Source organism: Branchiostoma floridae, chromosome 11 (genome assembly GCF_000003815.2).
Source record: "Branchiostoma floridae strain S238N-H82 chromosome 11, Bfl_VNyyK, whole genome shotgun sequence".
In the NCBI taxonomy this organism is placed as follows: Eukaryota; Metazoa; Chordata; class Leptocardii; order Amphioxiformes; family Branchiostomatidae; genus Branchiostoma; species Branchiostoma floridae.
The window spans coordinates 8,338,440-8,352,452 of NC_049989.1; the positions used below are offsets into that span (position 1 = coordinate 8,338,440).

General features: G+C 42.7%; 1 protein-coding gene across 1 annotated transcript; it reads left to right on the forward strand.

The window, feature by feature from the left end:
* Positions 1 to 2,747: 2,747 nt before the first annotated feature.
* On the forward strand, positions 2,748 to 12,481 carry LOC118425539 (short transient receptor potential channel 4-like). Its single transcript, XM_035834445.1, has 11 exons — positions 2,748 to 2,958; positions 3,388 to 3,512; positions 3,820 to 4,287; positions 4,501 to 4,751; positions 5,078 to 5,169; positions 5,462 to 5,598; positions 5,971 to 6,320; positions 6,592 to 6,826; positions 7,165 to 7,341; positions 8,427 to 8,462; positions 11,236 to 12,481. Exons 1-11 carry the CDS (start codon positions 2,748 to 2,750, stop codon positions 11,359 to 11,361), a joined length of 2,208 nt encoding a protein of 735 aa, XP_035690338.1. The 3' UTR covers positions 11,362 to 12,481.
* The last annotated feature ends 1,532 nt before the right edge of the window (positions 12,482 to 14,013 follow it).

A 14,013-nucleotide genomic window follows, 5' to 3' on the forward strand; every position in this document is an offset into this window, starting at 1 on the left:
TATGTGGCTAATGATTGTATACATAAGATTGTGTAAAACGTGTCTCTGAACACATGTTCCTGAAACGTTAACGTTCTGGTTTTCACAGCAGTTTTCTAATAATTACCTAAAGAAATAACCACAATGATATGAGTTCTGGTGGAAAGTATTGGCAGAAGACTGTATACTTTATACTTCTGCGCACTAAACTAACGCTAACTGTAGCAGCAGCAAATCTAAGTCAGAAACATCAAACTTAGGCAAGCTTGACTAACTGACCTTACAGGTAAAGCAGGGGTTACAAAGGCTACCCCATTAGGCCGAAAGAGTTTCATCCACTCACACCGGAAAGGTCCCCTGCTCTTTCCAATAAACACAGTGGGTTCTTAACCGTGCCCGAGGCGTGGCTCTCCTCCAACGCGGGGCCTCCAGTTAACGGCTTATCCGAAGGACATCCTTGACCTCAGCTAAGTACTCATTATCACCTGAGTGAATATTGAGGAAAATCGTGTAAAGTGTCTTTCCCATGGGCACAAGATCGGTAGCAGGACATGAGTTGGACCCCAGACCTTTGCGTATTGGGCAAAAGTCCCTGTGGTTACGCCACAAGGCCCCTAATCTTAGTTCTGCCTCTCAGACGGTTTTGCGACCGTTTCGAACGATACTCGTATGAGTCGTTGAGAGCGTTTCAGACTAGCTACAACGTGGTAACCTCGGCCATTGACCTGGTGCAAGGCTACCCGGAGGGAAAGGGCGTTGACATCTTGACGTAAAACGCAACCTTTGCTTGTAATTGATAAAGCAGGCCAGAGGGTGTTGTTATACTGGTCAATTAACCAGCACTGACTGGTCACTTCGGAATCCGCCATTCTTTTACCTGACGATGCGCGGTGAATAGCCAAGGTGAGAAGCTTACGAACCGTACTTTTTTTCATTTTGGTTGTTGTATATTGACCGTGTACTTAGTGCAGAGTTCAATAGTGGTGAGTTGTGGCTAGTAACATAATAGACCTTGAAAAAAAAAGAACTTCGATTTTCATTTACACATGTTTACTTCGTACATTGCTAACAAACAATGTAGCCTATGTTTGTGTGTCTTTTTCGAACAACGCTCATCAGGTTTGATGGAAATTGTACTTCTACCATTTAGTTTTTCACTTATCATAAAGGAGGTACAAGACCGTTCTCGTTCCTAACATTTAGAAAAGCTCGAAGCTCCAATAACCAGACATCCCACCCTATCCGATGTTTTAAACCTTTCTTTGTAGCCTTGGGTACGATTGCTTCACTCTAAGCCGGTTTTCGAGGGTTCAAGGTTCGAAGGAGGTCAAGAGGTCTTTTACTACATGTAGTTACAAAAATGTATTTACAATAAAACGTACACAATAATTCACCATTCCATAACCAACGAGTACTTCTGGACTGACTTATTATGGAATAGTGAATTATTGTTACGTCATTGTACATAAGTTAGCCTCTCTTACGTTTGCTCCTAAATGTATGTTATTGTTTAATTACCGCCATCATGCTAGCTGGGGCATTAGAATTATAATCATTACAATACCAATAAAAATCCTGCCTAGCAGTGTTAACGATTGTTTCTGTGACAAGTTGTCCCTAGTTGATATGTTAGTGCCATCGTACGCCTTATTTACCAAGACCGGTTTGCCTCTCGAGTCTGCACATAAGGTTACTTGTCAATGGGCAACAACAAAAGCTAGATGCGGGTATTTGAACAACCTACGAGTATTAAGATATGAGTATGTGTTGAAACACACATTTGAATAAGCGATGAAGCATTTCTGTGTCACTGCTTGAGGTATTAGGCGCTGGATAGCAGTACATACGACATCATTCACGCTGTGTTAAGCTGAGCGATTTTAGAATTGTAACGATCTAATCACGTGGAAAGTGTTCACAAACCTCTCTCATTTGTCTATTAGGCCTATACTATAGGGTTTGAGCTCCATATGTAGGTCGTTGCTAGGATAATCTCCTATGTTCCTTGAAAAAAATATAACGGTAAAGCCCAGGGGATTTTTTAGCTTAAGTGCACCCGCAGAAATATGTGTCATGATGTTTGTGTTAGGAGTAAGTACGCATTTTCTTCCAAATTGACATTTGCTTCTGATGGCAGCGTCTACAGGTAGGTCAGGTAAGACTGGACGATAACCTTACAGTAAAAGATGATGGATCTATATTTTACTATAATGTCATGCAGGTTACATTGTAATTTTTTGTGTTTAGAGTATACTGTTTAATTTGAAAAAAAAATGACAAGGTAGAGTCTTTGATTCAAAACTGTAAGCCTTACTTTTGCTTGATACTGACGATAACTTTACAGTAACGGATGACATGTACATGTCTTTACTTTACTTTACTTTACTTTACTTTACTTTACTTTACTTTAAAATAGTACTATTTAGGATACATTATAAGTTGCTTGTGGTATCAGAGTATACTGCAAAGAATACAGAATACCCATAGCTGTGTTGTCATGACTGGTAGGGGCTTTAAAGCAAATTTGCTTTTTTGCTTGATGTTGGTATACTTACAACGTTTTCCCTAACCCTAACCCTAACCCTAACCCTAACCCTAACCCTAACCCTAACCCTAACTTTAACCCTAACCCAAACCCTAACCCTAACCCAAACCCTAACCCTAACCCTAACTTTAACCCTAACCCAAACCCTAACCCTAACCCTAACCCTAACCCTAACTTTAACCCTAACCCAAACCCAAACCCTAACCCTAATCCCCCTATAGAAATGGAGGAAAATATAAACCACCTAAACGACAAAAGCGGAGAAGACCCAAGAGCAGCACAGCTGACCTTGGCGGAAAAACAGCTTCTCTCTGCCGCCGCCTCCGGGGACACAGCGTCGGTCACCGGCCTCCTGACTAACGGCGAAGGGAACGTGAACGTGAACTGCAGGGATGTGCTGGGAAGATCTGCAGTGGAACTGGCTGTCGATGCAGGTATTCATCATTACCAGAATCATCAAGTTAACTGTCAAGCACGAATAGCAGTTCAGTTCTGTAGACCGACACTGAGGTGTTTAGCAAGCGTAGGTTTCGCAACCTACGCTTAGTAGCGCTTAGTACCCTGACTTGAGAGTACTGAGTCAGACGTGAGTTTCTCAGCAGTCTGCCTTGTTGTTCTCATCGAGTAGAAATCCCTTTGTCGGCCTTTCCCGACTACCGCTAACACCGCAAAGGTGTCTCTTCTGAATTTTCCTCCTAGCGGGTCGCTAGGGAAACTACAATTAGTTCTCTCTTGGGGTTTCTTTTCTGAACTTTTTTTTTATAATCCCTTACGTACACCTCCAATCGACGTATTATCATGACCCGTTTTGAAAGGCAATCAAAGAGTAGTAATGTGATCTCATATACAATGCACATTGACAGGTAATCTTGAAACCGCAAAAGTGCTGCTGCAGTATGGCGCCAAGCCGGGGGAGGCGCTGATGTACGCTGTAGACAAGGAAGACATGGCTGCGGTTCAGGAGCTCCTGAAATATTCCACTCAGAAGGTGAGCGAATATTTCAATATCATTGCACAACTCACTTATTAGTACAGATCATGGATAAGAAAATGATTAATGTGCCGCCCAGACGTGTACATGGTGATAGAAAGCATGGTGAGCTATCAGCTTGACGACGCTCGGTGCTGTATTCGGTTGATTTAGGGAACGGTCAGACCTGATGTCACCAGATAAACCTCGGGCGGGGCATTCGATCGCCTTCTATTGAAGAAAATGCTCCCGAAGAATGATGCATCAGTTGATGTATCTAAGGTTTTTGCGAAGTCTATACCATCTATGATCATCTATCTCTCAGGACGGCTCCCCGTCCGCCGCCTTCCCGTCCGAGGTGACGCCGATTGTTCTCGCCAGTCACAAGAACAGCCTCCCTCTCATCAAGGTGCTGGTGGACCAGGGACGGTTCATTCCCGACCCTGGTGTGGTCCTCAGTAAAGATGACCACGCCCACCAAAACCTGTACCGTGGCCTGGTCAGTCCGTACTACATCCTCCTGACCAATGACGACCCTCTCAGTCGGGCCTTCGAGCTAAGCTCGAGATTGGACGACGTCGGTGCGAGTAAACCCGAAGTTGAAGAAGTCTACGCGGAGATGGCCGAAGGCTCCCGGAGTTTGAGCGTCGATCTACTCGACCAAGTTTGGAACCGAGACGAGGCGGCGGCCATCTTGAACTGTGGAGACGAAGTCTCACCATTGGTACACGGAGATGGCTGCCAAATGAAGCTGTCAAGACTGGACATGGCTGTAGATCACGAGCAAAAGAGGGTATGTTGGACATCAGTTCATGCACACACACAAACTACATGCGCACAGACTTGCACACACGCGCGCGCACATGCATCATGAGTATGAACATGCATACGCATCATAAGTATGAACACAGACACGCATAGACATACAAACTCTCAACCGTTGCTCCACTGCTCCATTGCTTTTCAAAATCAACTCTACAGAACATCATATTATTTTTCTCGATAGTTTGTAGCCCACCAGTGGAGTCAGCGGCTCGTGAACGAGTGCTGGTACGGGGCCGGTAAGTACTTCACACCGACAACCAACATGGCGGAGTACCTCCGCGGCTTCGTGTTGATGCTGCTCACACCAATCCTGGCCCTAATCTACCTCTTGGCACCCATGTCTGTCCCGGGGCGCTTCATCCGCACGCCTGCGGTCAGGTTTGCCATGTACCTGGCCTCCGTCATCACCTTTATCGTCATCATCTTGTTGAGGTAATCCAATTTGGCTTTTTAGAATATTGCTTATTTGTTATACTAGTACTAGTATACTAATACTTGTACTAGTACTAGACAGTAAGTATACTAGTACTTGTATTTCTATGACCAATGTGCATTTCATTATATTTCAGTACATTTCACTATGAACTTAGTATATTTCAGTAGTAATGAATTACGTTTAATTTTATTTCATGACATTTCCGTATATCAGTAAATTTCAACATATTTCAGCACATTGCAGTATATATAAAATGGAAGAAAAGGATCAAAACAACACATAAATGCCATTAGATATGTATATATCATTTCTTTTTCTCTAGGGCAGAAAATGTCGGTTTTGACGGGCCTGAAGGCGGCCAGCTAGCACCGGAGGGGACTGTACTGGAGTGGCTTATCTTCGTCTGGATTCTAGGTGCAAATTAAAACAATTTTGATTTTAGATTCGTTATCATTATAAGTTTGTAAAGAATACGATTTTCAGCTTTTTTAACTCTCATCCACAACCCTTTTTTGCAAGGTATCACACTACAGTTTTCAAGGTGACCACGTGTGTCCTCCTTTAAAGCTAGGTTGCCTTCTTGCAGTATCTTACCTTAATGAGTTAAAATTAGTCCTTCATAGAGCAAGAAAGGCACTTTGTATACCATCCTGTAAAGGTTCATCAATGCAAATTGAAAATAGGATCTGCTTTGTTATTCTTTCAGGTATGCTGTTGGAGGAAGGTCGGCTGATGGTGAAGAACGGACCTCTCGCCAGTCTGACCGCCATGGGGATAATGACTTGGGTCATCATTGTCATCTACTTAGCCGCCTTCTTCTTACGTATAGCTTCACACGTTGAGGCAAGTCTCTGCGTCTATTCATTCTAATACCAGTTTAACGTGATGCTCCCGAGATTTCCTCGGTACAGGGAGGCTTGCCCTCACGTTGAGGTCTATCAGGAAGCTCCGGGCAATTTTTGCGGGGAGGGTTCTGTCATTCTCACCTCTGTATTATCCGCAGTCCTGCCCTTTAAAAGTCTCCAGGCATCTTTTTCAGGCCGGGTAGTAATCGGATGGTAACCAGGCTACAGTTTCGTTGACGATTGAACAGTAGGTAATGCTTAGCTGAACAGGACAATAGTGAGTTAATCTTGTACTGCAGCTAGGTGTCGCTGCCAACGATGCGACCCCAAACTCAAAGTTCCAAAGTACTAGTTTTGTTTGTGATTCCAGCACGGTGGGCCTAAATCGCTCTATCGCTTCTACTGGGCAACATACGACACGACTCTCATCGCCGAGGCTCTGACGGCGGTCGGCGGCGTCCTCGCCATCTTGCGGCTCCTTCCCCTGCTGACCTTTGACCGGTTCCTCGGACCCTTGGCCCTGTCTATGAGCCACATGGTCAAGGACATCGTCAAATTCTTGATCATCTTCTTCATCGTCAGCATCGCGTTCTCCGCCGGGCTGAACGAGATCTACAGCTTCTATAGTGACGTAGTCGATAACATATGCTTCACACAGCTGGAAAACGCCACCTCACCGCTCAAGAAGACTACTTGTGAAACTTCAAATGCGTTTGGCGAGTACGTGTTTGATAACAGTACTATTCAATGTATTTCTTGGTGAATGAAATGGAATCGTTGTATGTGCATTCTTTGCCATATGATTGGAATTACAAATAGTGTGTCTGAAAGATATTACCATCGCACTGAATTCCAGCAGGCAAATGGGGAGAGAAAGAGAGAGGCAGAGAGAGAGAGAGAGACCGAGAGAGACACACACAGAGAAAGAAACATACAAAATGCATATACATGTAATGATTCATAACAAAACCATATTTATGATGATTTACAGCTTCGAGAGCTCGTTTGAGGAGCTGTTTTGGTCACTGTTTGGACTGGGGAGTAAAGACACTCTAAACCTGGAAGTCAACCCGAAGGCCGTCAGTCCCGGAGATCCACCTCTACAAGAACATACCCTGACGATGTACGTGGGACAGGCGCTGTACGGGCTGTACCTGGTGGTAGCCGTGGTCGTGCTACTCAACATGCTCATCGCCATGATGAGTAACTCCTACCAACACATCGCGGTAAGGCTCAGTGTATCAGGTTACCTCCTCGCGTAAACAGCAACGTGATTGGCTGGTAGTTTTCCCTCCGACAACATGCGGGGTTTCCTCTGATTGGCTGGGCAGCGATAACGTTGTCAGATGGGCTGATAGTTGGCTGATAAGCCAGGGGCGTTGATTGCTATTAGTAATATGGCTTAACTGGATAGTTTCCTGGTCATGAAAATGATTCTGTCCCAGTTTATTTCAGTATTTTATGAAATACTAAACATCTGTCTCATACTCAAATTCATGACCATCAGCGCAAGCTTTTTTAAAATTCGAATAGTTACATGTTTGTATCTGAATTTTCCTCTCAGGACAACGAGACGACTGAGTGGCGATTCGAAGTGACCAAGTTGATGCTGCGGTACATCCGTGACGACACGACTCTACCCGTACCCTTCAACATCATCCCAACTCCCAAGTTCATCTACAACAAAGTCATCAAGAAGTGCTGCTTACGTCAGCGATACAAGCGCGAAATGGATAACAAGGTATGTTACACATTTCTTATCTTTGCCAGTGTGCATTTCCTAGTTTAGCTTGGTACATTTATAACAATAGCTTACTGATTCTAATGGACAAGGAAAGGGCACGCTTTGTATTGCAAAAAAGTAGTTGATGAATATCATTAACATCCATTGGCATAATACCGGTCGGTTTACTGCAATTTCTCAAGCAATGCTAATTTGGCAAATGATCAACGCATCATTTTCTCCAGTTACATGTTGCTGTTACAGCTTACCTTTGCCACTTCTTCTGTGTAAATTATTTTGTCTCTCTGGTCCTGCTAAAAACATAATATCGTAATTGGAACACACCGCGGAATTGCACGGAGAACGGGTGCGTGGTTGGAAGGGGGTGCACTATACCGGTCGAACGAAACACGGCACAATTAACTGCCGCTATGTACCTTTATACATCCTCTGTTGTTCCTTTCTTTCCTGTTAGTAGTTGCACAAAACAAAAATCTGCATGAGCATACAAAAAGTCATGAGAAAATGGGCGTATACTGACAAGAATTTTCATTTGATTTTGGTCCGTCCAAGGACGTGATATAACGTCCTTGGTCCGTCACAACCGCTATGACGTAAAACTTTACTGCTGGCCGTAGCATTAAAAATGGCGGGAAAATGGCGGCGTACGTTCAATTTGACCCATTCAGCCGTAGATCCGGGCGATAATGCAACGGTTCCTTACACTTTTACACGAGTTGTAGGTCACCAAAAGAAATTCAAGATTGCTGTTGAATCATGCTCGTCTTGTGCCGTGAGCACATGTGATTATTATCTACAAATCTGGCGATGAACGTGACAGTATGTTTGTCCCACGACGAGCTCGCCTGCCCCGAAAATGACCTGAAAAGTTTTGACCTTGTTGTCTTCGAATGCATTGTTATCGATGCTTTGTAAATTATGTATTGGACACCTAGATGTCTGAAGTGTGCATACCTCAGAAATAATTATTGTTGCATGTGCAGATCTCTTTAAGTTCCACTATTTCTAATCGACCGGTATAAGGCTTATGACCGGTATTATGCCAATGCATGTTACATTGTTATGTTGTCTTTTCGTTCCAGCTGCAAGCCCAAGCAGAAAACAATCGACGGTACAAGGTTAGTTGGTCAACGGCCATTGGTGCATGGTGTAAGGACTGATCCCCAAATACATTTGTAGATGTTTCGGTTGGCCTTGGATACTGTTTTGCCAACCAAAAGATCTGCTTGGAGATTGGACCCAGCTTTCTCAGCGTTGGTCTTTGGGAGATCAGTAAAACGCCAATGAAAAACTGAGTTTGCTTACCATTATTCTTTTGAATAGTGGTGAGACAACATGTCATCGCAATATATAAATAGAGTTCCACGAACACATACCTTTGCCAAATAAACCAGGCTTGTTATGTAGAATGATGTCTGTAGACAAATGCGTTACTCATTTCATTTCATTTCAAGATTATATGCTTGGAGTTGGTAGCTACATATGTGACAAGTTTAAAAGTCCTATCATGGAATGTAGTGGGTTTATAAAATGTCCTCATTAATTATGCAAATTAGCTGTTGATTTGCATAATTGGTATCTCATTATGTATGTCTTCACTTACGCTACCTACATACCAAAAAACATGATGATCCGTCAACATCTTCATATTTTCTCATTAATTATGCAAATGAGATCATCATTTGCATAATTGATATCTATTGACGTTTACCTCCTTCCCAGCTACATATGTGACAAGTTTCAAAGTCCTATCATGGAATGCAGTGTAGTCAAAAACTTTCCTCATTAATTATGCAAATTAGCTGTTGATTTGCATAATTAGTATTCCATTATGTAAGTCAACACTCATTCTATGTACATACCAAAAATCATGAAGATCCGTCAACACGTTGTAGATTTATTCTCGTCCAAAGTTTGAAAGGAAACCGGCGCCTGCAGTTAGGGGGCCCAAACTCACAGCACTTACTCTCTGCCCCGAGGGCTATCTACCACTTAAAAATCATGACCACAGCATGTCCAGAACACGAGATATAAAAAATTGAGTTTCCGCTGCAGTACCTTAGCAAGCCGCTATGGGGCCCATTATCGAACTTGACCTTCGAGTACGGGGGAAAACACACAACCGGACCGAAAGTATAACCTTATGCCATTCTGGCAAAGGTAATGACTTATAACTTCCACAACTGTTCACCATCATTTGGGAACGAGAGTCAATTCCTCAGGACTTTAAAGATGCAACAATCATACACCTGTACAAACGCAAAGGCAACCGACAGGTCTGCGACAACCACAGAGGTATATCCCTACTCTCTGTCGCAGGGAAGACACTTGCTAGGATCCTCCTCAATCGCCTTATAATACATCTTGATCAAGGACTACTTCCAGAGAGTCAATGTGGATTTCGGAAAGACAGAGGAACCACTGACATGATCTTCGCTGCAAGACAGCTGCAAGAAAAATGCCAGGAGCAGAACTCTGACTTGTTCTCCACATATGTAGACCTGACGAAAGCGTTCGATTCAGTCTGCAGGGAAGGTCTCTGGAAGATACTGGCCAAGTACGGATGCCCCATGAAGTTCATAAATCTTGTGCGACAGTTCCATGACGGCATGCAGGCTCATGTGCGGGACAGTGACGCACTGTCTGATCCATTCCCGGTTACAAATGGTGTAAAGCAAGGTTGTGTACTAGCACCCACTTTGTTCAGTATCATGTTTACTGCGATGTTAACAGATGCATTCAGTGGAGGAGATGTGGGAATTGGCATCAGATACAGAACAGACGGTAAAGTGTTCAACCTTAGAAGATTACAAGCCAAAACCAAAGTGAAAACAGATATTGTCAGGGACCTTCTGTTTGCCGACGATTGTGCACTAAACGCCAGTTCAGAACCCAGCATGCAGCACAGTGTTGACAACTTCTCAAACGGATGTAACAACTTTGGCTTGACAATTAGCACAAAGAAAACAGAAGTGCTCCATCTACCAGCTCCAGGAAAACCCTATGTGGAGCCAACCATCACAGTAAACAACAAAAAACTCAATGTGGTTAGTAGATTCACTTACCTTGGCAGCACCCTCAACCAGAATGCTAACATTGATGATGAAGTGGATTCCAGGATTGCAAAAGCGAGTGCTACCTTTGGCAGACTTCATGACAATGTCTGGAACAGGCGAGGAATTCGACTGGAGACAAAACTGCAGGTGTACAAAGCAATTGTTCTTCCGACACTTTTGTATGCATGTGAAACATGGACAGTCTACCGACGCCATGCCAAAAGACTCAATCACTTCCACACCACCCGTCTTAGGAAGATTCTCAACATCAAATGGCAAGACAGAATTCCAGACACAGAGGTACTGACCAGCGCAGGTATGCCGAGTATCTACACCATGTTGATGCAGTCCCAGCTCAGATGGTCAGGACATTTAGTCCGTATGCCAGACCACCGACTGCCCAAAAAACTGTTCTATGGTGAACTTGAAGAAGGTGCAAGGCTACGCGGTGGCCAGAAGAAACGCTACAAGGACTCTCTTAAAGCATCCCTGAAAGCCTTTGATTTAAAAACTGATTCCTGGGAGCATCTTGCCAGTGACCGGCCACAGTGGCGGCGTGCAGTTCAGAAGGGTGCCGTTACCTACGAGGGAACACGCAGAGCTACTGCCCAGCAGAAGAGGCAGGCCAGGAAGGAACGAGCAGCCAACCCCCCTCGAGCATCACTTTACTTCCCTGCCCGCACTGCAACAGACACTTCAGAGCGAAGATAGGGCTGTACAGCCACCTGCGAACTCATTTGACTACTTGAATGGACAAGATGATGACGAAAGCGGTCCTCGTCGACTCGACGGACGAACAACACAATGACTTATATCACTTATTTGCTGTTTTCAGGAGGTCCTAGCCCGCCTGGTCAGACGATACCTATTACTCCATGAGCGAGAGAAGGGTGTCGAGCCGATCTTTGCAGACTTCACACCTCACGATCCCGTCACCATGGCAACTACAACGTACCTTTAATTTGATTTGATAGGTAGGATTGGTTGGCCTGGAGCTGTTTAGACTCACGTGACCATGACGTAAATGTCCGCCATGTTTGAATGTTAAAACCGGACGTTGCCAGGTATGTTTCAATTTGTATGTGTAATTTACACATGCAAACTCATATTGATCCAATTGTTCTCGGACTAATGCGAGACAGAAGGGACAACAAAGGAAATCATTTGTGTAAGCTCTGACAATTTCAGTCATTCTACCCTTTAGTATATGACAATGCGTCAATGCCCACAGAGGCAAGGATGTTGAATATCTAGTTTACTTACTTTCGACAAGAAGGTCATATGTTCATGTGTAACGGTTTGTTTGTGTGCTGTAGTTTGTCGTTGAACCACATAACTCAAGATATTATGAATTCGTTGTAATGAACTTTGGTATGTGTTTAGGTCTTGATTTGTTCTAGATAGATAGAAAGAAATGTTTTAGATAGTTGGACCCCCTACATGTAAATTAGGTTTGTAATGCCAGACACGATAGGTTGCAAAAAGTGTGTAGCTGAAACAGTGTCATTAATGCACAAATGGAAACTCATAGTACTATCATATTGTTGCCGCTCATCATTCTTACTTTGTTTATCTATTATTACAGTTAACTTATTAGGAGTTATCGGCACTAAGGATGATCAGACGATATTTCTTTAAAAAAAAACAATATTATTCATGTTACCTTATGTTTAAATTCTAAATATGTATTCATATTACATCACTTATATCTATTGCATGTATCTAATTTTGTATCTATATTACCTCATTTATATTCAGTGCATTTATGTTACCTCACATCTATACGTCTATTTATCTATCTAACAGTTCGTGATATTTTACATTGATTATATGAAGAAATTTTAGCAGTTTTCAAAATAGCAATTCGATAGATGTACTATGAGATCAAGGATTTAGCGTTTTCTGTATATCATTTCAGGGTTTACTATGGCGAAAACTATTGTATCATAATATGATGTATACGTAAGGTGTGGCATGCATACTGAACGTGATTTTAAGGTCCGATATCTTGTATTAGATTGTTGGATTGCAATGAAGGCAACGTTAAGTTGTTAAAAGCACGCAACACAGTTTATTCAGTAGACCAGTCTGTATGACCGGCCTGCATTTTGCCGTGGATAGAGTCGCCTTCTAGCCTGTCGAAATCAAAATACCTGGAACATTACAGTCACCGCTCGGCTGACCCCACGAGGTAACTATATCTACTTTTATTAAAGTGACTTCAGGCGCGTTGGAAATGAAGTTGTGTATGGTGCAAGATTCTCTCATTGAATTGGTATGTAAATCTCTAGCCTGGCTTAACTTACTGTGCAAATAAAAGAAGAACTTTATTGCATGACACCTGTACAGGATACAGTGTATGGCAACATGTACATACAATACATACATTCAGAACAGTTTGACTACATAAGTTACTAGTATCTAAAAAACTAGGAAACTAATCTATTTTACACATGGTATATAGTATTGACAATCAGGCTAGCATTATGTGCTGGTTCAGGACAGTATAAAATTGTCTCGTTTTTTAAATGCGTTATATATAAATTGACCGACATAGGCAGATATATCAGCAGGACATGATAGTAGCATATTAAACATTTCTGTCTTGTTAGATGGTAACATTATATCAGATTTGTATTTAATACACTGTAACAATTCTTGTCTCTCTCTATCATATGTTGGGCAATCCATTATAAAGTGGGATTCATTTTCAATATTATCATGGCATGTTGGACAAAATCTCTCAAATGACAGGGAAATCTATTTTGCATCCTTCAGCATTGACAAGGGATGGTCTGTCACAAGGTCAGATAGATTTCCAAGGCGCCATGTAAGGGAGGTGAGATACATTTCTGTCCTAACACCGTTGAGTGAGCAGCAAAATACTGTAACGCTAAGTCTTGTTTCCACGACATTACACGTTAACAGTATGTGTATATGTGAAAACACCATTGTTTGCTACGATATTTTGCAGCATTTCTAAGCCTCGCCTGACTTGAGTTGGGTAACGCTATTCGATCCTTAGACTTTTGAAGTGTGGTCTTGTGTGAAGTATTTGGCAAACCCTTTTTCTGCTCTATTTAGCGTAAAACTTTGTCTGACCCTGAGACTTGACTTGCCAAGGTACCGGGCGAGTGGACGTCACCAACGGCGGCCCACAGACCTGTAAATAAGGCTTGATAGTTGGATATATCCGTGGATTTGTCTATGTAGCTACGACGTGGAAATATAACTTTTGACATTTGAAGCTGTCATTTGAAGATCTGTCGGGCTGTGAGCGCCATGATAACAGGTATGTTGCAGTTCTTTCCTTACACTTATGAAGTATCCCAAAGTATTGTCTGTTTTTCCCTGTCTGTCTCTCTACCTGTGCACTTTTAAAATGTGTGCCTTTAATTTGTTTATGGAACACACGATAAGGGCGATGTTTTCAGTTAGTACCGCTTTTCGTAATGCAAAAAGTCACCCGTTTCAAGAACAAAATAAATACAGGTAATGGTGGTTATCCCCCGAGCTAATGATATTTATGCATATCCTAAAGACGCTCAAATCATTGAAACAACGGTTGGACATAAACGGCAGTCGCTGCGAGTGCTTGTTCTGTAACCATGGA

Excerpts from the sequence above, each read along its gene's own strand:
- LOC118425539 (XM_035834445.1), top strand. The coding sequence starts at position 2,748 with ATGGAGGAAAATATAAACCACCTAAACGACAAAAGCGGAGAAGACCCA. Across the intron at positions 5,170-5,461 it reads TATCTTCGTCTGGATTCTAG|GTATGCTGTTGGAGGAAGGT; the intron begins GTGCAAATTAAA and ends TTATTCTTTCAG. Across the intron at positions 6,827-7,164 it reads ACTCCTACCAACACATCGCG|GACAACGAGACGACTGAGTG; the intron begins GTAAGGCTCAGT and ends TTTTCCTCTCAG.